Source organism: Syngnathoides biaculeatus, chromosome 9 (genome assembly GCF_019802595.1).
Source record: "Syngnathoides biaculeatus isolate LvHL_M chromosome 9, ASM1980259v1, whole genome shotgun sequence".
Classification (NCBI taxonomy): domain Eukaryota; kingdom Metazoa; phylum Chordata; class Actinopteri; order Syngnathiformes; family Syngnathidae; genus Syngnathoides; species Syngnathoides biaculeatus.
In genome coordinates, this window is record NC_084648.1 from 6,089,515 (window position 1) to 6,110,074 (window position 20,560).

Genomic DNA, 20,560 nt, shown 5'->3' on the forward strand with positions numbered 1-20,560 from the left:
AGCTTTTAACAAGTCCTGGCAGAACTGCTACCAGAGGGCTTAGTCATCAAAAAATTACCATTCAACACGGACAGCAACACAGGGCCACTGCACTGTGATATAATACAACACAACTGTAGAAGCTGGTGGGACACGAGAGCAAAATCTATTGATGCACAGCATAAAGGTTCTTGGACCCTAATTAGGGACTTTAAAAAAATATGTTACAACTATAAGGAACAACTCTGACACTCTGTTCTTGTCAGTCTTTCTTTGTTGCTGGGCTCTAATGAAGAAAATTAGCCTGCTCTTGCCACACTCATCAGCCTCTGAGGAGAGAGATTTAAAGAGAGGTACAGTTATTGTGTGGTGCAATGGTAATTTCCCATTATGTGGAGAACTCCGGCTGATATACGAGTTCAATCAAGTTGCAATAGTCATGAGCTAAAGAGGTTGCTTGTGTATAATGGAAAAATAAAGCCTGTTTAAACTCAATTTTCACCATTGCTGACTTGACTATCTGTTAAAGTGATGGCGTCCTGGCAGTGGCACATTCCTCTTGTTACTTATGGCCTCATCCTAACCCGGCATTAGATATCAAGCTGAAATGCTCAGCAAGTCTTCACAAAAATATATAAATAAGCATGAAAGGAAGCACTTCCATTTAGTTCTCTTAAAGGCTGTGTGATGTTTAAGTTATTTAAAAGTTCAGTGTTGAGTTTTGTGGTGGTTACTGACATCAAGAACGCCATACTCAACACAAATGTAATAATATTGCTATCATTGTTTTTCCTGTTCAGCTGTCTAAATAGGGCGAGATTTGGGGTTGAGATGATTTGACTTCCTCTCTGTTGCATATTAGAGCGATAAACTTGGATTATTAATCAAATAAAGTCCTCTGAGAAAATGAAGCTTTAAATTTACTACTGCTGTATGAGTGTCAATACATTATTCATCATCTTCAACACTTTTTGGAAATGGCAACATGCTGTCCAGATTAGATTCCAGACTATAGAAAGCTTTAGGTCAGTGGATGCTCTTGTGACTTTTACATCTTAGCATTTATCAATAGTATATCTATGTTTATCTAGGACAAATGTTTCACCTTGATAGAGGTCTATGTCATTTATATGCTTTGAATTGAAGGCGTAATCGTGTGGTAGTATGTACCTGCAGTACAATGGGAAGTTGTTCAGGAGGATTCCGGTTCTCTACACCCATTGTCAACCACACTTGAAATGCTGTCAGCTGTTCTACGAAGAAAGGACTCTGCTGTGGAGACAAACATCCGCACAGACAAAGAAAGACAAGAGACACACAGCCATGCATAAAGAGCGAGTCTGCAGTGACTAAATCTTCATTTCATAACAACCCTGACACACAAACCAGGGAGTGACAATGCACTGCAGTAACGACATAAAATCTGATCTATCATGATCAACTTATCCGTATCTAACACACTGCTGCCATGGCAGTGTGCCTGACTGATTGGTTGCTGGAGGGGTTTTGATCATGCAGAGTGCTAATACTGCACCAGGAATTACGGCAGTTAAGCACTGTTGATGGATGTCAAGTGGGAAGTATCAATGCCTTTCAGCAGGAAGGATAAATTGATCTGTGTATAATCAAAGCTTAATAAGTTACTACACAAGAAAAAACATCCACTACATTAGTTTAAAGATTGCGTTTCTGTTAATGTATTTTGCGACTTTCGTCTCGTCCCATCAGGGGTCACCGCATTGACTCGTGATATCTTATAATTAGTGGATGATAGTAAATATCTTCAAGTTATTAGAAAGCTAAATGCAAGATAATGAATATGAAAGACAATTTTATGCTATCAAAATTTTAACCACATTGGGTACATGGGTAACACACATCAGAGGGAAATGATAACATCTTTTCAAGGGTTGAGAAAGGGACCATGCTCTTTATTAGTCCTCAGAGGCTCAATTGCAATGCTGGAAAGTGATTCCAACCTAAGCAGGAGGAAAAAAAGAAATGAAGATGGAACGCTGTTCCCATGGGAGCAATGAATATAATGCCCTCATACAAGTGGAGGACAGGAAAGGACCAGATCAAAATGCCTCCATTTTGTAAGCTGCAACATCCCGAACGTCTTTCTTTTCAACCTGCCCTATTTGGTGTCGATATGCAGCTAGAAGTTCCCACTCTTCTGGAAAGTTATGAAAAAATTGTGGACTGGGTCAGTGAGATGGATTTCTCATTTTTTTTGGTCTCAATGTCAGTTGTAGTTTATCCAAAAGATGATCAGTAAGTAATTACCTCAGTGACATGCAAAAGCATGAAGGTGATTGATATTTGATATTTTGAGCCATTCTTCCTCAGAAGCTGTCTTCAGATTTTTAAGGTTGCATGAGCTTCTTTTATGGACCTTGAGTTTCTGTTCTTTTCATAGATTTTCAATTTGATTCAAGTCGGGTGATGGGCCGGGCCATTCTTGCAGCTTTACTTTTTTCTTTGGAACCAATTTGGAGTTTCCTTGGCAGTGTTTGGATGTCCACCCTCTTCATTTTCATCATCCTCATAGATGACAGCAAATTTTTGTCAAGGATGTTTTAATACATTTGCCCATTCATCCTTCCTTCATTAATGCGTGGTTTACCAGGATCATTTTCTGAAAAGCAGCCCCAGACCATAATGTTCCGACGTCCAAACTTCACTTTTGGTGTGGTGTTTTTAAGGTGAGGTTTGTTGTAATTTCTCCTGCAACCATGATGTAAATTATGTCATCCAAAGAGTTAAATTTTGCTCGTATCAGACTAGACATTATTCTCCGTTTCTTTAGCTGGCTTGTCCAAATGTTGTTCAGCAAACTTTAAACAAGCTTTGACATGCTTTTTTTTTTTTTTCCCCCAGCAATAGCGTTTTGTGTAGTGAGGATGCATACAAGCCCTGACAACAGTGACTGCTAATTAAAAAAAATAAATTAAGCTCTCCACAGGTGGTTTTTGGACTTGGTCTTGGACATCTTTTATGATTATTCTTTGAACACTTATGTGAGAAATCTTGGGAGGAGCACCTGATCGAAGCAAATTTGGGGTGGTATGTTTGGCTTTCCACTGACGTATTATGGTCTCATCCGTGCTCACTGGAATATTCAGAAGCTTAGCTATGGTTTTACTGGTGTTGTCTTGGGTTTCAATACCTTTTTGCACCTGATCTTATTCTTCTTTCTTTGTATGTATTGATTACTTGGATTGTTCCCAACATCTAGTGAAATTTTGAGGTCAAAAGCGCCTTTGGAAATATATTTATTTCAAAAGATTGTGACGTGTTAAAAACTTATTTCAGTTGCTGTGTCTGTCTATATGTAAAAGGGAGGAAGCAAATATGAGTGATGCAGTCGTACAAGTGATTCAAATCAAATGAAAAATGATTTATGATAGATATATATATAAATAATAGATACACATGTGTTTATGTCTTGTGTTGTAAAAGCACCACATAAACTTACCCTGAATGCAGTGCCCTCCTCAATAATGGTTGGCAGCTGAGAGAGACAGATATCCACAGCCAGATCCCAGGCTTGCCTGGTGAGAGGTGACACACTTCTATTTCATATTTCCTCGTTTCACATGCCTCTAATTGTGTACTTTACATTTTCAAACTAGGGGCCGAGAGAGGGCAGCAAGGAGCCTTTAACGTCTTAGACCAGAGCGCTCACTCGTGGTCACCATAACTAATTCATAAGGTTATGTAACACAACTTGTATCCCTTATTCCACGTCTATTCTGTCTGTCTCCCTGTTTTCACTTTGCTATTTCTGTGCTCCCTCCAAGGAGCTTTTCACCTCAAAATTATTAAGAGTTAGTGTCAATTTATTGATGCTGACCAATGCATTGTGCTGCAATACTCTGCTCAACAACATGGGGACTTAACGTTTTTTACTTGAATAGTGCACTACAGTATAGTACGTTACTGATGCATCACTTTAATGTGTGACAATGCATGTACATTACACATTCTAACAAAGCAAAAACTGGGAAAAGAATTCTGGTAATTGGGTTTCTGTTGAGGATGCTCTACCTCGTTATTTGTTTTACGAATGAAGATGTACACTAGGATTCACTGGCACATGTTTATGCGGAACAATGAAAAAAGAGCCTTCAAGTGGTTTAACGTTACACCCAGTTGACATTTGCTTTCAAATTCGAGCGAAAGACATGTTGCATTTTTAAAACAACCACAGAGTTTTGCCTTAAATCTGCTTTGCCTAATGCTAAAAGATGAAATTTTTTTAAAATGCCATCGATAGGCTAACTAATAGCATCTGTATGGCAATGTTATAATGCTATAAGCGACTGATATTGTACGATAAACCATCGATAAACAAGAAGACAACTTAACACAAAAGCGCAAATATATTCTTGATCCTCTACAAATAACTAGTAACATTATAGCAGCTCAATGAGTTGGTGAAAGTCTTCTTCATCTGTGTCTGCATGACTGTATTAAACTGCCCTCACGTTTACTAAGTAATGGCCACCAGAAAATGCTGCAACATTTCCCTATTAGAGAAACTTTTTTTTGTTGAGTTTCTCGGTGATGCTGGAACAGATTAAAGGCGTTTCCATAGCTTTAACTTTGGGAAAGACAATATGTGATGTGTTTTGAGTTAGTTTCTTGTAATAAGTGCAAAAGTTACAGGAAGAAAAATATAACAAAACCCTGACAAAAAGGCAGGAAAATGTAGCTTTCATAAGTCTGAATTTGTGTAAAAAGAGCTCCATCTTAAAAGTGTTGCATGAAATGAAATAGCGATGGCAGAAATGCAGCAAAGACATGCTCACAGGGAGGGGAATGCAGCATCACTTGTGATGACAGCATTAACTCAGGTAATAGCTGCCAATATCAATGAGCAACTCGTCACCAAAACCTGTCTGCGTGTGTGTGTGTGTGTGTGTGTGTGTGGTGTGTGTGTGTGTGTGAAGTGAGGACAGCAGTCAACAGAAGAGTGGAAGGGAGCAGTTGGTGGCTGACTAAGCACTTGTCGCTGTTGCCTGCAGAGAATGGTGCAGTAACACACACTCCCACATTCGTACACACTCCCACACTGAAACTGTCCACAGGGGAGTAATCAGCCTTGAATATTTCTGTTCTATCCAGTTCAACACCATTTGAACAACTACTCTCTATGTGCGGGCACCGTCATTGATCAGCAACCCCCAAATTGTTTAATTGCCTTTTTATTGTCCTTCCAAACTAACATTCCTGATACCACTTTTAATACTGAAGTGGCCTTTTATCTGTGGCACTTTCAAATATTTTATCGTTCTATCAGCGTTCCTTTCCGCACCACCCTGCCATTATTCTGTGCGTCTTAATACTGCATGTGCTGCAGTGAAGTAAAGCTCTCAGTTGTTCTTGCCATAAACACAGACAGGGTAATCCACACACAAAACTACTTCCAACTTTCAGCCAGAAGTAAAATTATTAACTACGGCAAGAGCAGGATTCCTTACAATATCAGATGCCATTTTGTTACACAGCAATCTGCTTCACAAGGCAGAACGAGTAAGAACATTTTGTTTGCTTCTCAATACAAGACAGATAATGAGTGGGAGGTTGCAGGGATGCACTTACTGGAGAGAAGAAACAATAGCAGGAGAACTATTTGTGTAAAGGCAGAAATCGCATGATTATTTTAGTTAATTAGCTAATGGGTAATGCTGTTTCTTACACAGTGTGGAGAGACACTGAAGTTAATGTACAATGACGAGGGGAGTGCCTCTGTTTTCTTGGCCTTAGATATAATATGAGGGGGACTCATGCTGAAGTTAAATTAACATTTGAGACATCTATCAAAAAGGGGACTATTATTAAAGCTTCCAACACCAGGTGTCAGTCCTGAGAACTCTGGAGAAGGATTTCATCCAGGATATCCCTGTACTTGGTCGAATTCTATGTCTAAGCAGGCTTTCATGTCTCACGCTAAGCAGAAGCTTAGCCACTGTGGCATCAAGCCCTGACTGGTGGAGGGCTGCAGTGAGGGTTGAATTTCTTGAAGTCTCTCCCATCTCACAACTGCCTCTCTGGAGCTCAGCCAAGGTGATCGTTGAGTTCTTCTCTACCTCTCTCACCAGGGCTCTTCTTCCCCAAATGCTCAGTTTGACCAGACCAGCAGGTCTTCCCAAATATCTTCCATTAAATGATTATGGAGACCACACTGAGGTCTTAGGAAGCTTAAGTGCAGCAGAAATTCGTTTGTAACGTTGGCTCGATCTATGCCTTACTACAATTCCCTGAGCTCTTCAAGCAGTTCCTTTAACCTCATGACTCTCATTTGGTCTGACATAGAAGGATGTGTGGCTCTCCTAATCAAGACCAGTCCGTATGATCCAACACAACTGGACTCCAATGAAGGTGTAGAATGATCCCAAGGATGAGCAGAAGAAATAAGCAGCACCCAAGTTAAATATATGAGTGTCACAGCAATGGATCTGGCTATGTGGTGTATTATTTTTCAATTTTGATAACTGCAAAAAAATCAACTATTCATTTTTTTCCTGTCAATATGAGGTGCTGTGTGTACATTCATAAGGGGAAAAAATATCTTAAACTTATTTTAGCAAATGGCCATGATATAACGAAGTGAAAAATTTAAGGGTGTCTGAATACTTTCCACACCCAGTGTACATCATAGCATTGCAACTGATAATCTTTGAAAAAGTAAAGGCACTGTACTGCATAATGAGTTCACATTTCCTGTAGAGTGTTTAGCTGATCCACATTTGCGTACATTTGTCATTTTACAAATGAGCTGCATTAACTTTTGGCTGGTGGCATTTACATGACTGGACGGTCTTTAAACAGTTACTCTGCAGTATCACCAAATGTATATAGTATCAATCTGTACTTCTCCAATCAAGAATGCATTTTGACATCTACTATAAAAAGTACAAAAAAAAGATGTGCAGACTGAGGACATTGATGCCTTCTTTTCACCTTCCGGATTATTTTAACATTAAAACCTGAGCTGTGTTAAGTGTTTCTTACCACATGGCATGCATGTAGGTTGGAGGCAAACGAGGGCTGCTGACTGGTGTACAGTTGTATGACCTCATTATCCTCTCTGCTAATAGGAAATTGCGGAATAAGCTGGCCACCAGAAGGTCCTGGCGAAACAACTTCTGGAACAAGTCTATATGCAGACAGAACAGAAGAGGTATTTAACACAAGATATCGGATAAAGAAATTTGAAAACTACCTCTGATACGTAAGGAAAGGCAAGAGGGTGCACCAGGTGTATGTTTTTTGACAAGAGTGGGTAGAGATTTCCAAGGGAAAAAATATTTAGTTTCTCTTTGATTCCCATTAATTGACCAATATAGGAGCAATAGGCCAACATGCTTTTCTGTGGGTTTTTCCATGTAGTCTGGCTCTCATACACTTTACAGCCCAAAATGTGTGTTATATTAATTAAATCGCCCAAGTTTCCCCATAGGTGTGAAAGTCTGATGATGTGAGGCTTTAGCTCACCTGTTACCATAAACCGTATAATTAGTAGAAAATGAAAGGATGCGACCAAACCAATTTCATGCAACTCTGTGGCTTTTTAGTACAGTTATGGTATTTGTTTTAGGGTACAATCAAGATTGTGTGTGCTACACAAGAAATATTTTATGCTCATGTTTGACAAAAGTCTCTGTGATTTGAATGAGGTGTAAAGCAGAGCCTCATTACTGGGATTCTCCCTGACGTGGGCTGCTTCATTATCAGGAGAGCCCGGGGTTGGGGGGGTTTAAAAGATTTTGGCAGCCATCAGCATGTCACATTGCTACTGGAGCTGAGAGTGAGTGTGTCTGTGGATGTGTGCTGCATAAAAGACAGGGAGGTATTGAAATTAACTGTGTGCACTGTATGAAAAACGAAAACACCAGTAATAAATATTTAGATCAGGTATGGCTAACTGATACCCATAGTTATCTCTCTGGCTAGTCCCAATTATGACCTTGTTTAAATTTTGCCTTGTATTACACTACCAAGGTCTGTAATTTGAATGCATATCAGTGTAAATAGTATTACTTTGGGCAATAGAATCACTGATTTTTCATTTTAACACGCTTTTATATGTTTTTGATTTTCATTAAAAAGAAAAACAAGTCAATTAGGTAGTGCATGTTCCTTGTGTGGCCCAGGCTGCTGTGGATACAACATACAGTACGTTGATATACAGTACGAATCTCGGGATCATTTAAGTTTGCCATCCCTGATCTAGAACTAACTATATTTGATAGAAAGGGTGTAAGTGTGTTATTCCAGTTCTTTTGCCCATCTCAATACACACAATGAAAATTAATTTGGGTACATGAGAAAACCTTTTCAGCAACATTTCATTTTCAGCTAATAGGGATTACTCATACTTCAACACAGTTAACTTCTACTACTTCTTTACTACTATTTATTGTTTTATAAGAGGTCTTGATTTGAAATTCTCGAGAAGTTTGTTTATGCGTGGACGGACTCACCTCTGGGCAGCACATTCCAGGCAATGGTATCGGTGATGGCTGTGAAGATCCAATTGAGTTCACCAAGGGGAGTGCGCCTGTCGTTTAGCCTGCCAGGGATCCTGCTCACAACATAACACAACACAGATGGCTCAGTGTCAGCAGCTCACTACATGTCACAAAGATGAATCAGAAAACAAAGTGGCAATCACTCAACACTGTCACCACACACATTTGAGGGTATTTACATTTACAGGCACTTGGGCTGGAATTCAGTGAGACGGACAGACGATGAGTGCAAATGGACTGAATATTCGTGTATGAATATACAATTGTTCACACACTATGAATTAAGAGACAGAAGGCCCTTTAAGGAAAAAAACAGAAGCATTTTGCAAGATGAGACTTTTGAACATTTTAGACTTAACGTAGTTTACATTACATTTACAGAAGCACTGTACTGTGTTGCATATCGTTGTTGTCCATGAATTGCCCAATTTGATTCCCGCCGAAAATTACATTACTGAATAGAAAACGTCCTGGTCATTTTTGTTTCTGGCATTTCAAAAATGTTTGCACAAGTTCTCCACCCTACCTCTCATCTCACTTTCACTACTCTGTCTCGGACATTCATCAGAGTTTACGCTTGGCTTCAGACACGGTATTTAAACATGCAAAATCAGAGATCACAAATCATCAAAATTTTGACAAACCACTTTTCATATTTTTAATCTGTTAGGATACACTCCTCCAAAAATGCACAAATTTGGGTTTACATGGTGTGCCCAAAAAAAAAGCACAGAAACATAACTGTTTGGTGGATGTTATTTTGCATAATTGTTTATTCTTGTGACTTAGATAATCAGATCAAATTTCTTTAGTAAATTTATGCAGAAATCTAAGTATTTCCAAAAGGTTCACACACTTTTACTTGCAATTGTGTATGTTTGAAGAGCTGTAGTAGCTTTAAACATATTACTTACTTCTCAATAAGGTCTAATGTCACACCTGGCACCAACTTGGCACTCTTCTGCATACAAAACCTTAAAAAAAGACAGGAAATCAGAGTTGTTGAGTGATGAATAAAAGTATTAAATTTGGCAATATAGCTTTTATTTCTGTGAGGCCATCCATCTAAAACACTCATAACTTTACAGATAATTTCTTCAGCGACTTTAATTTGGCTAAGCTATAGTAATGGTATTAACAGCAGTAGTAGTATTGTTTAGAGTTGCTCTGCTAACTATAAGTTACAGCAGGTTTTCTTGACAGACGAGCAGAGTCACTGAGAGTCTGTAACACAGCATTTGTGTGTGGCATTATACGTACAACAGCATGAGGCCAGGTTTAGTGCTGAATAAATGTACTAGACCACCTCTAACAAAAATGGGAAAAGACCATCCAGCACAAAGAGATGCTTTACATGTACTCTTTCAGTGTCAATGAGCTTTTGACACTTTACAGTGTGGAACAGCAATGAGGTATTTCAAAACTGAGTTCATCTTTTCCCTACTCAAATTTGAGCTACTTCCAGGAATTTTTTTGGGAGACGTTATAAACGAATTGAACACTATATACAACCACCACAAGTTTTTTTATTAAGTTTTGGCGACCCCGAAAGGGACAAGCCGAAAGAAACTTGCTTTTTCACAAAAAAATAACCAACTATAAATATGTCTTAATTAAAAAGAATGTGACCTCTTACATATTCTGATTGAATAAGGTTTTTTTTTTTAACTGTGACTGAAAAAAGATATATAAAAATCTCTCTCTCTCTCTCTCTCTCTCTCTCTCTCTCTCTCTCTCTCTCTCTCTCTCTCTCTCCTCTCTCTCTCTCTCTCTCTCTCTCTCTCTCTCTTCTCTCTCTCTCTCCTCTCTCTCTCTATATATATATATATATATATGTATTGGTTAAAGATCTTCACCAAATTGGTGTAGTAACTACAACATCAAACCATAATTTTGGTCATTACTAATGCTAACATAAACCTTGGATTTGATCGTGGTCCATGTTAATCATATTAATTAGTGTGTCCCCAAATATACGTAGAGGTGGTTAAAAAAAAAAAAGTCAGTAACAGTTGATCAGCCGATAATTGACAATGATGTCATCCTGCACAATATATATGAATCCAAAAGCCAGTTTATTATTATATAACAATATTTATATAATTTTTTGTGCCTTTTGATGTATTACGGTCATATCTGATGGCCAAAAAAGTTATATTTAAAAAAAATGTGCCAAAGGCATCTTCTATTATATATACGCACTATATATACTACATAAATATATACTACATACATCCATCCATTTTCCAAGTCGCTTATCTTTACAAGTGTTACAGGAGTATTAGAGCCTATCCCAGCCAACTTTGGACAATAGGCGAACTACACCTTGAACTGGTTGCAAGTGAGTCACAGGGCACACACAGTATGTAATAGATTTAAACAAGTAATTATGTTTCCATAATATTTCATTATCGAGATTATTGTAATACAAGATAGAACCGACGTCAATGGCTTTATCTTCTCAAAGCATGGATGGGACTCAAATATACAAGACCAGTCACAGACAATTCAAATCACAACAGCAAATTGAAACCAGTAATACATCTTATAAGTGCTTAATTGAACCAACTCTTCTGCTCAGTCAGAGATATGGCTATTATCAATTATTGCCAATTGCTATGAACCTGAAAGCTGAACGGTGGACAAAGTACTAAATTGGAAAAGCTAAAATTCTGATCCCATTCATCTTTTGATTGGAAACAAAAATAGATTCAATATACAACAAAACCAAAGGAAGTTACTTTGCTGTTGCAATACTTTTGGAGGGGACTGTACGTCTTGCGCATTTACATTTTCCACATCCTGGACCTCCATTGAAAATGGATCTTTACTGGTGATAGTTTCCTGTTCACCTGAGCAATATAATGTAAGCATGCACACAACCTGCCTGTTTCTCGTCTCGCTTTCGGTACCACCATCAATCCCTTGCTACCTTTCATTAAAATTTTAAAATCAAGGAATGCAAGGACAGTGCCTTCCTTCACCCACTCATAAACTCCGCCACATACTGTACATACACCTTACTCTCATTTTCTAGGACCATGTAAAATTAAGGAGAAGAAACCTCATAGCAACAGCAACGCAAGCAAAATTTCATGAGTAGAGAATGAGGCAATGGTGCTGTTTAAATTGGTGGAGAGGAGGACGCAGGATACAAATGTTATGTTGAATCTTAAAAGAGGGGTTCGTTGCTTTGCCACACTCGTTTTTCTATTTTACCTTAGACACCCCCCCGCCCCCGGCTCTTAAAGACGTACACTCATAATTACAAATGTTACAGTACTTACGCAGCCCATCAATGTGTTTTATAATGACAGCGTCCACCACCGCTACTTTAGTTAGCAACACAGTCTGGGAAAAGTAGAGCAAAGACATGCTAGACATGCTGCTTATGTTTAGTTTCAATATTAATGGAGAAAGTTAAAAAAGTAATGCTGTTGTTTTAAGATGCAATGACTGTTGGGAGTATGTGAATCATCAAAGAAAAAGTGGCTAAAATGGACAAGATTTTCTCTTTTCCGAGTGGGAAAGGTCTGGTCTGAAGCCAAAGTAGAAAATGCAAGATGAGATGGTGTGTGATTTTAAACTTCCACCTTAGCACAGCCTGATCCAGGATGAAAGCACAGACAATACAATGTACAAAAAGCTAATTCTGTATTTTAAATATAGGAGGCAACATAACCTTAAAACTGTTTGGGAGTATCATCATCGTCATTCCCCAGACACCCCGTCGTTGGTAGCTCGCGAGAGGCTGGCTGCTTGAAAAGTAGATCTTGGGGTAAAAAAGTCTGGGCACCCCTGATTTATAATATGATGACTATTCATCATAAAAGCCTCTAGTACTCAAATTTAATGTATGGTAGTTCAGGTGATTTGTTTAATTTTAAATGCATAATACTTTATTCAATACACATTACAACTGAACAAAGCCAATACATTTTTGTCTGACTAAACAGGGAGTCCCATGCAAGCTATAATATGCACCTAGGTCTGCCGTGGCTTATTACTCAGTCATGGTTCTGGACGAGTACTTTATACTTTAGAGGGTGATTAATTTGGTTGCATATGGGTTGGAATTTCAGAATGGCGAGGCCATAAATAAATAAATAAATAGGCTTATAAATAAATAGATACATAAATAAATAAACAAATAGTGGGGGGGGCGGCAGGTGGCTCAATAATTTGAGGAAAAAACAACATTTCCATGACTTGAAAGCAAACACATGAATGCCATCTCATAAACCAAAGATAGTGAAGTGAACCTCCATCTCATTGGCCATGTGAGTGTGCATGTTTATGTGTAAAAAGATTTGGAATTTCATATGCATGGAAAAATGTTCATGTTTGTGTGGTCAATGAATGAGTCTCTCATTTGTAGCTTCCTGTCAGATGTTTCCAGATTCACTCAGGAGTAATTTGCAAAAACTGCGCGATCACTTTCTTTACTCCTTGTGAGAAGATTACCAAATGCTCCTTTATGAGTATGTGCATGTATTTATCCACAGTCTCCCCTTTTTAAATTTCTTTTCTTTGTATTTTCTAATGAAGAAATATAGCAAAAACAACAAGGGCAATACGCTTTTCTTGAGAATCGCAAGTTATTTCTGGTTCAATGAAATAATTGACGTTTTTAAAGTTTAATTTTTAGAGATAGGAAAACACTCAGTTCCATCTAATTTATTCATGTCACTGTGTGTGTGTGTGTGTGTGTGTCTGGCTTTAAACTTGAGTGTCATCCTGTGATTTGCATTGCTGAGGTGAGGCAATCACCAGGGACTGCATCTACAAGATCCTCATACTGATGTGCACAGAAACGAGCTGCTTGGTTGATGCAACCTGTGTGCTTGGGGAAAAATTTATATTATCAATTTTACATTTTTGTGAATTCACATGAGGTGGCTGTATTAGACCAACCTCCTTAATGATTACATTCTTTCTTCATTTCATTTGATTAACTTTTTTTTTTTTTTTTTTACTGAACACACCACTGCAGGGACCATTCTCTCAGCAGCAATATCTATCCTTGATGGTGTGTGTGTCCCCACTATCCAAAAAATCTGCATGAAAATCCATCGCAATGGAGTAACATTTCATTTATTTTTAAACACACAAGATAAATGTGTTTTTGTTAAATATAAACAATATTAATACTAATTTCAATAAGTGGATCTGTTCATGAATCTTTTTCAAAATTCTAGTTTTGCTTCAATGGAAACTAACCCCATATGGCCACGTTATACTATTTATGATTTTATAGATTCATCAAACTAATGTAAAAAAATCCTTACCATCGCAAGGCAATCTTTATGGGTGTGGTGAGGCAGGAAGTGAACAGGTCCGCAGGGAGGTCAGGGTTCATCGGCAGCAACTCACTAGCCTCACAGGCAGCCAGCTGGATACAGTTCTTCATGGAAGGTGGCAGTGGCATCTGGGCGAGAGGGTGGCTGGGATTGATGGCGGCCACCTGCAAAGACAAACCAAGAGAGAATTTCTGTTGTTTGTCCCATCACATCCCACACATGAGACATTTATGACAGACATCAGACACATCTGTATATGTAGAGGGGGTAAAAATATTGAGTAGCCAAAGCATCGCAATACCTAATTCAATATTCATTCGGAAAATCCACTGAATCAATTGGGCGGTTGCGCATGATTGACATTGCATTGACTGGAGGCCGAATTTGACCAAACAACAATAAAATAGTGTCTAAACCAAGCAGGAGTGGCATGAAGCCAGCACCTTCCCTGATGTTCAAGGTGAGATTAAATTCCTGTGTAATTCTAGAAACATTATTATTAGAGGTTTCTCCAGATTCTCTAAACCTCTTGATGACATTGTTGACCATAGATGATCTTCTTCTTTTCCTTTCGGCTTGTCCCGTTAGGGGTCGCCACAGCGTGTCATCTTTTGCCATCTTAGCCTATCTCCTGCATCTTCCTCTCTAACCCCAACTGCCCTCATGTCTTCCCTCACCACATCCATAAACCTTCTCTTTGGTCTTCCTCTCGCTCTTTTGCCTGGGAGCGCCATCCTCAGCATCCTTCTACCAATATACTCACTCTCTCGCCTCTGAACATGTCCAAACCATCGAAGTCTGCTTTCTCGAATCTTGTCTCCAAAACATCCAGCTTTGGCCGTCCCTCGAATGAGCTCATTTCTAATCCTATCCAACCTGGTCACTCCGAGCGAGAACCTCAACATCTTCATTTCTGCCACCTCCAGTTCAGCTTCCTGTTGTTTCTTCAGTGCCACCGTCTCTAATCCGTACATCATGGCCGGCCTCACCACTGTTTTGTAAACTTTGCCCTTCATCCTAGCAGACACGCTTCTGTCACATAACACACCAGACACCTTTCGCCAGCTGTTCCAACCTGCTTGGACCCGTTTCTTCACTTCCTGGCCACACTCTCCATTGCTCTGTATTGTTGACCCCAAATATTTGAAGTCGTCCACCCTCGCTATCTCTTCTCCCTGTAGCCTCACTTTTCCCCCTCTACTTTTCTCATTCACGCACATATATTCTGTTTTACCATAGATGATGAAATGCATAAATTCCTTACAATTATACGTTGAGGACCATTGTCCTTAAACTCTTCCACAAAGAGGTGGACCTTGCCGCATCTTTGTGAATGACTGAGCAGTTGAACGTGATTTGCAAATCATTATATTCTGTTTTTATTTAACACAATGTCCCGACTTCTTTGGAATAGGAGTTGTACATTAAAGGAAGACTCTCCCCTAAAAATTAATATGTATAATAAACCCTCAAATGTGATGTAATATTATTACATATATTTGGGACATTAATTGAAAAAATAAATAAATAAAGAACACTTTTGAAATCCAAGCAAAATCTGTGCTAGCTTTGACAGCCAGACCCGGAAGAAACATCTTTGACCCCGCCTCTGACGCCACCAGTGCTTAGCATTACAGAAAATTCGTTCTAGCAAAGCCAAGATGCCGACGTGTTCTGCACCAACTGCAACAAAGCTGAGAAGATGCACCCATCCTTCTTTAACCTCCCGTGGGGTCAACCTGACAGGATAAAGCTGTGGCTGTCACAGTTGAGGCCGTGGAAATTTGCACGCATCTAATCATTACTGGTTATTAGCCGCTTAATTATAGTCTCTCGTGCTGGTACTGTATAAGAAACAACATACTTTATGAGGCTTTATTGACTCTTAGCACACAAAACTTCCCAGTTACTATTTACAGCGATGCGCGCGTAGACCCGCCCACCTCCCACCCCTGCCGCCGGTCAACCGTGACAGGCTGGCTGCTTGAAAAGTAGAACTTGGGGTTAAAAAAAAAAAAAGAAAAAAAATCTGACCACGCTTACTGTATATTCCCTACATTTAAACTAACTCATCAGAAAAGCATCAAACACATCTCCGCGGTCCATATAATGGGTCTGTTAGTGTTCATATTCAGCACCACGCCCCCAAGTTTCACCCATGTGTATTCTGGCTCAAACGCACAGGCTTGAACATTGTACATCATGCTATTTCCGTTTTGTTTGTTTGTAATTATTTTTCACAAAAATCAGCCACAACATGCCAGATAGTGGACGTTCTCTGTTCAGTGAAAAGTATCCACGAACAATGGGGTGTCACAACAGCAAGCATTGCAGGTGTGGCAAACGCTGATTGGCTCTCAGTTTTCCAGCCAGGCTCATTTGAATGTCTGAGCGAGAGAGGAATTTCACTAATACTTTTCCAATTTATAGATGTTTCTTGATTAAATCTGTGGATAACTGGCATTAAAAGAAACACTGAATCCTCATCTACTAACGTTTAATGTGTGCTCCCATTCCTATAATTTTGGTGAGAGTCTTCCTTTAAGTTTTCAAACAGGTTTTCCAGTTTATCGAAATTCAAATCAACTCATCACTTAGTGTTACAGATTTATAAGTGAGCCTCTCCAATGGTTATACTTCCCACAAACCCTTCTCCTTGATGTTCTATTAACTCATTAGATGAATTTATAATAATTGAATGGAAAAGCGCCAGGAGCTGCTGGAGCTCAAATCTTTGTACAAGACATTATGTATATACACCAAAGCTCTATATGAAGTTTTGTACTATAAATAGCATGAAGTTACTGAAAACTACAAGGGAATAATGCTCATTATGACAGGAAGAGTGATTTCATTTAAGAGATCTTGAATCAATTTTCAATTGCGCATATCCTAATTATAGACCATCAGCCATCGCTTCAGATCATCCAACTTTGTTCCGCTCAAAGGGGACACAATTATAAATTTCAGAATCATGAATGCTCTTTTGAATATTGATGCATTGCACCTCTCCACTCTGAATACCCACACAAATGTATTTACATGTAATGAAGTCCACTTTGCTGCTTATTTCCTGACCAATAGTGCGTTATTTGTATGTTGCAAAAAGACTATGCTCATTTAGGTTCCAACCCAGTTATGATCTAACATGCTTATGATGAAGTTTTAAAGACAGCCTAAACGTCTCATGACTAATGAGCTTCTAGACCAGGGTCACCAACGCCCGCGGGCGCATGGTTAACCGTGAGGAATGTTCTAAAAATAGCACAGGTCACAAATTTTTGTTATTCTTATTATTATTAGTGTTTTAAATTTTTAATGGGACTTGCTTACATTCATGAAATTGTGAAAATAATGTACAAACTATATATTTGTAAAGTATAAGGAATTTTGTTATTTTGGAAGTTTGCTGCAAACAGGTCATGTAACGTTTCATCCGATTGGTGCTCATGAAGTAGACTCAGCCTCAAAAAGGTTGGCGACCCCTGTGCTGGATAGACTCAGCATGTGTTAGTGCTAGTTTGGGCATCATTTCTTCCATGGACAAGGACTGTAGACAGGTCTTAGGAGACTTGGACCTGTATTTCAAAAGACACTTTATTGCGCGAGTCTGTCAAGGTGGTATTCACATGGCAAGGGACTATTCTGAACCTCTATTTTACTTTTCTGACAACCTTTCTTTTCTGACTCTGTCACAAGTCTGACTTGTGCTTGGTCACATTTCCAGAGGGAGAAGTATATGAGCTGTAGTAACATTTGTGAAATTGCGCAGAAACTGATAAAGCAACATCAATAGTAATAATCTATGACAAGGTCTAATGCATGGTTGTGTCTCCGAGCAGTGAGCCCTTAATTGACATAGGGATTTTATTTGGATAAAGATCATTTAAAGACACCATCATTGTAACTACATGGTGCAAAAAGAAATTGATTCCGTCCTGACATTTTGCTCTGGTCAAATCATCACTCTATTTTGTCGAATGGTTTAATAATCGCCCAGAACAACTCTAAAATGCAACTGTAACATCCCAAGTATACTATAGTTTTTAATCCTTTCCTTATCAAAACCACTAAAAGACAGAATTAGAAAAAATAATAATCTCAAATTTGAAAAAAAATGGTAACTGATTGTGGAACATCAGATTCAGCCACAAATTACTTACAATACGGTCTTAAAACCGGTGACGCAGCAGGTAATGTGTTGGCCTCACAGTTCTGAGGTCCCGGGTTCAATCCCAGACCCACCTGTGTGGAGTTTGCATGTTCTCCCCGTGCCTGCGTGGGTTTTCTCTTGGCACTACGGTTTCCTCCCACATTCCAAAAACATGCAACATTAATTGGACACTCTAAATTGCCCCTAGGTGTGATTGCGAGTGCGGCTGTTTGTTTCCATGTGCCCTGCGATTGGCTGGCAACCAGTTCAGGGTGTACCATGCCTCCTGCTTGTTGACAGCTGGGATAGGCTCCAGCATGCTCCGCGACCCTCGTGAGGATAAGCGGCAAAGAAAATGGATGGATGGATGTCTTAAAACCCATTTGTGGGCATCGTCCCATTTTTGGGACATCATGATTTTCACGCATTATATCCTTCAGTATATCAAAATAGTTAAGTGTTTTAATCTGAAGTCATAATTTGCTATCAGGAGAGGATAACTCATCGGTCAAAGTTAGCACGGAGTTATTTCCCTTTCCTTCCTGACTCAACATGGCTGCCTCAAGTACACATGAAATATTTTCCAAGAAAAAGAAAGGGAGAAAGGTCAGTATGCAACCAAGTTTGTCTTCAAAATGCTAATCCATCAATATTGTTAATGCGTAAGTGTCGTTCTAGAATAAGAATTAGTTAATAAACATATTTCTAGTATGTACCACTTCACAAAACTGATAACACACCCGTCCCAGCTTTGGGACGCTGCCCGCGAGAGGGTACATTTTTTTTGCCCTTTTTTTATACGTTAAACAAAAAAGAAGTGGTATTTCCTTGATTGTGGCCTGTTAGGAGACTTTTATCTCAATAAGGGAAATAATTGCCACCATGGGTTTTTAATTCAGTACACTTTTTTTAATCTTCATGTGAAAAATAAACCTCAAATTTAAATCCCTTAATTGAAGTTTTACAAACATTAAGATTACTGTACATGAAAAGACAAGATCATTGAATATCAACGTCAAACTCAACACTTCATGACTTGTAATATTTTGATAAAATACTTTTAGGAATGAGTGGGCAGAAGTTTGATGACAAATTTATCTGTCATAACTTTGTTGTATCGTTAATCTTTTTTTTTTGGCTCATTCACTCTTTAATGAGGAAACTGTTTACTCGACTACAGTATTCGCAAAGACAAATATAAGGAACAAAGCAACTCGCTCTGTTGTGGGTCCCGGTTGTGTCAACATCAGAATTGTATCACTGCCTAAAAGAAAATTTGGAGAACGGGTGCCACAGTAATCCTGAAGGTAAATATGACAGCATTGCCATCAGAAGATGATTAATGCAGAGTATCCAGCATAATTATCTCATTAGCATATTGTAATCTCACAAATTACCATGAAAATCACCATGACATCTTTCTTTTCTTTCTCCTCAACTGTGAATATCAGAGAGCAATACAATAGCTCTGAATGCTATTCTTTTGTGTGACACTAATTAATGAGACTAATTCTACAGGGAGGAAGTGGATTCATGTAACACCACACATGATCAGAACCACAGTGAAACCAAAGGTTCTACAATCAAGCAACCCTTAAGCAAGCAAATATTTAATTGAAATAGGTGGAGGCATACACCTTCCCTACACACACTTTCTCAACCATATACAGTATATATATATATATATATATATAAAACTTCATGAAATGCTGCATGCAACTGGAGCTTACCCCAGTTGACAGTTAAGACCCAAGTTACACCTTGGACTGATCGTTAAATCAATCATATGGGAACCAAGATAACCATTCACACTCACATTACTGTGAATGTTTTATGGAGATGATGAAAACCAAAACGCCTAAACCACAACAAGTAATCCTCACACAAGGTTAGGTTAGGCCCGGTGTGTCTGAGCAGATAGTTTTGTTTCAGTCTGAGAAATGCTGAACAGCTAATTCAGTGACCATCTAGGCTAAGTGCACACATGAAGTGATGACATATTTCAAATGAACACTCAAGGGTGGCATGCACATGGACATCAGAGGGCTGTTGCTGGGCAGGAAGACCTCCACAGCAGCTAGTTTTCCTTCATCTCTCTATTTCATGCTGACATCTTCATCTGCAGTATGTCTACAAATATTCCTCTCATGAAGGACACCTATGACTGCATGCAATGAAATACAAAATAATATGAGCTTGTATAAATGTCATATTTCCATAGAAGCCTGAAATATGGCTGCATATGTGATGATTGCATGATTTTTAGCACCACCAATGCTCTTGCGCGCACACACACACACACACACACACACACACACACACACACACACACACACTGCTATGAAAGGGATGCCAATCCAGTGTGAGGGTGAGGCGGGGGTACGCCCCGCTTGGATCATCTCTTGAATGATTAAAAAGGCTCTTCATCTTCCATGACCCCAGCACATTATAAACTTCCTGCATGAGTGGGTGTGTAGAGCAATCACTCAAGTAAAAAGTAAAATTGCTTAGAGATGGTATCTAGCTTTCACTGCTGTTAACAGAGGACAGCTGTCGTTTATTTTATTATAAGTAAATACTTTCAGTGC

General features: G+C 38.9%; 1 protein-coding gene across 6 annotated transcripts in view; it reads right to left on the reverse strand.

Moving 5' to 3' along the window:
* Nucleotides 1-20,560, reverse strand: part of rptor (regulatory associated protein of MTOR, complex 1) — a 128,564-nt gene that overhangs the window by 73,089 nt on the left and 34,915 nt on the right. For 5 of the 6 annotated variants that reach the window (XM_061830276.1, XM_061830280.1, XM_061830281.1 and 2 more), the window contains exons 7-12: nucleotides 13,808-13,983; nucleotides 9,434-9,493; nucleotides 8,472-8,572; nucleotides 7,000-7,144; nucleotides 3,458-3,533; nucleotides 1,150-1,251 (exon numbers count right to left, since the gene is read on the reverse strand). In XM_061830276.1, coding sequence (XP_061686260.1) covers nucleotides 1,150-1,251; nucleotides 3,458-3,533; nucleotides 7,000-7,144; nucleotides 8,472-8,572; nucleotides 9,434-9,493; nucleotides 13,808-13,983 — 660 coding nt within the window. The remainder of the gene's footprint in view (nucleotides 1-1,149; nucleotides 1,252-3,457; nucleotides 3,534-6,999; nucleotides 7,145-8,471; nucleotides 8,573-9,433; nucleotides 9,494-13,807; nucleotides 13,984-20,560) is intronic. The other variant, XM_061830278.1, reaches the window with a different exon arrangement.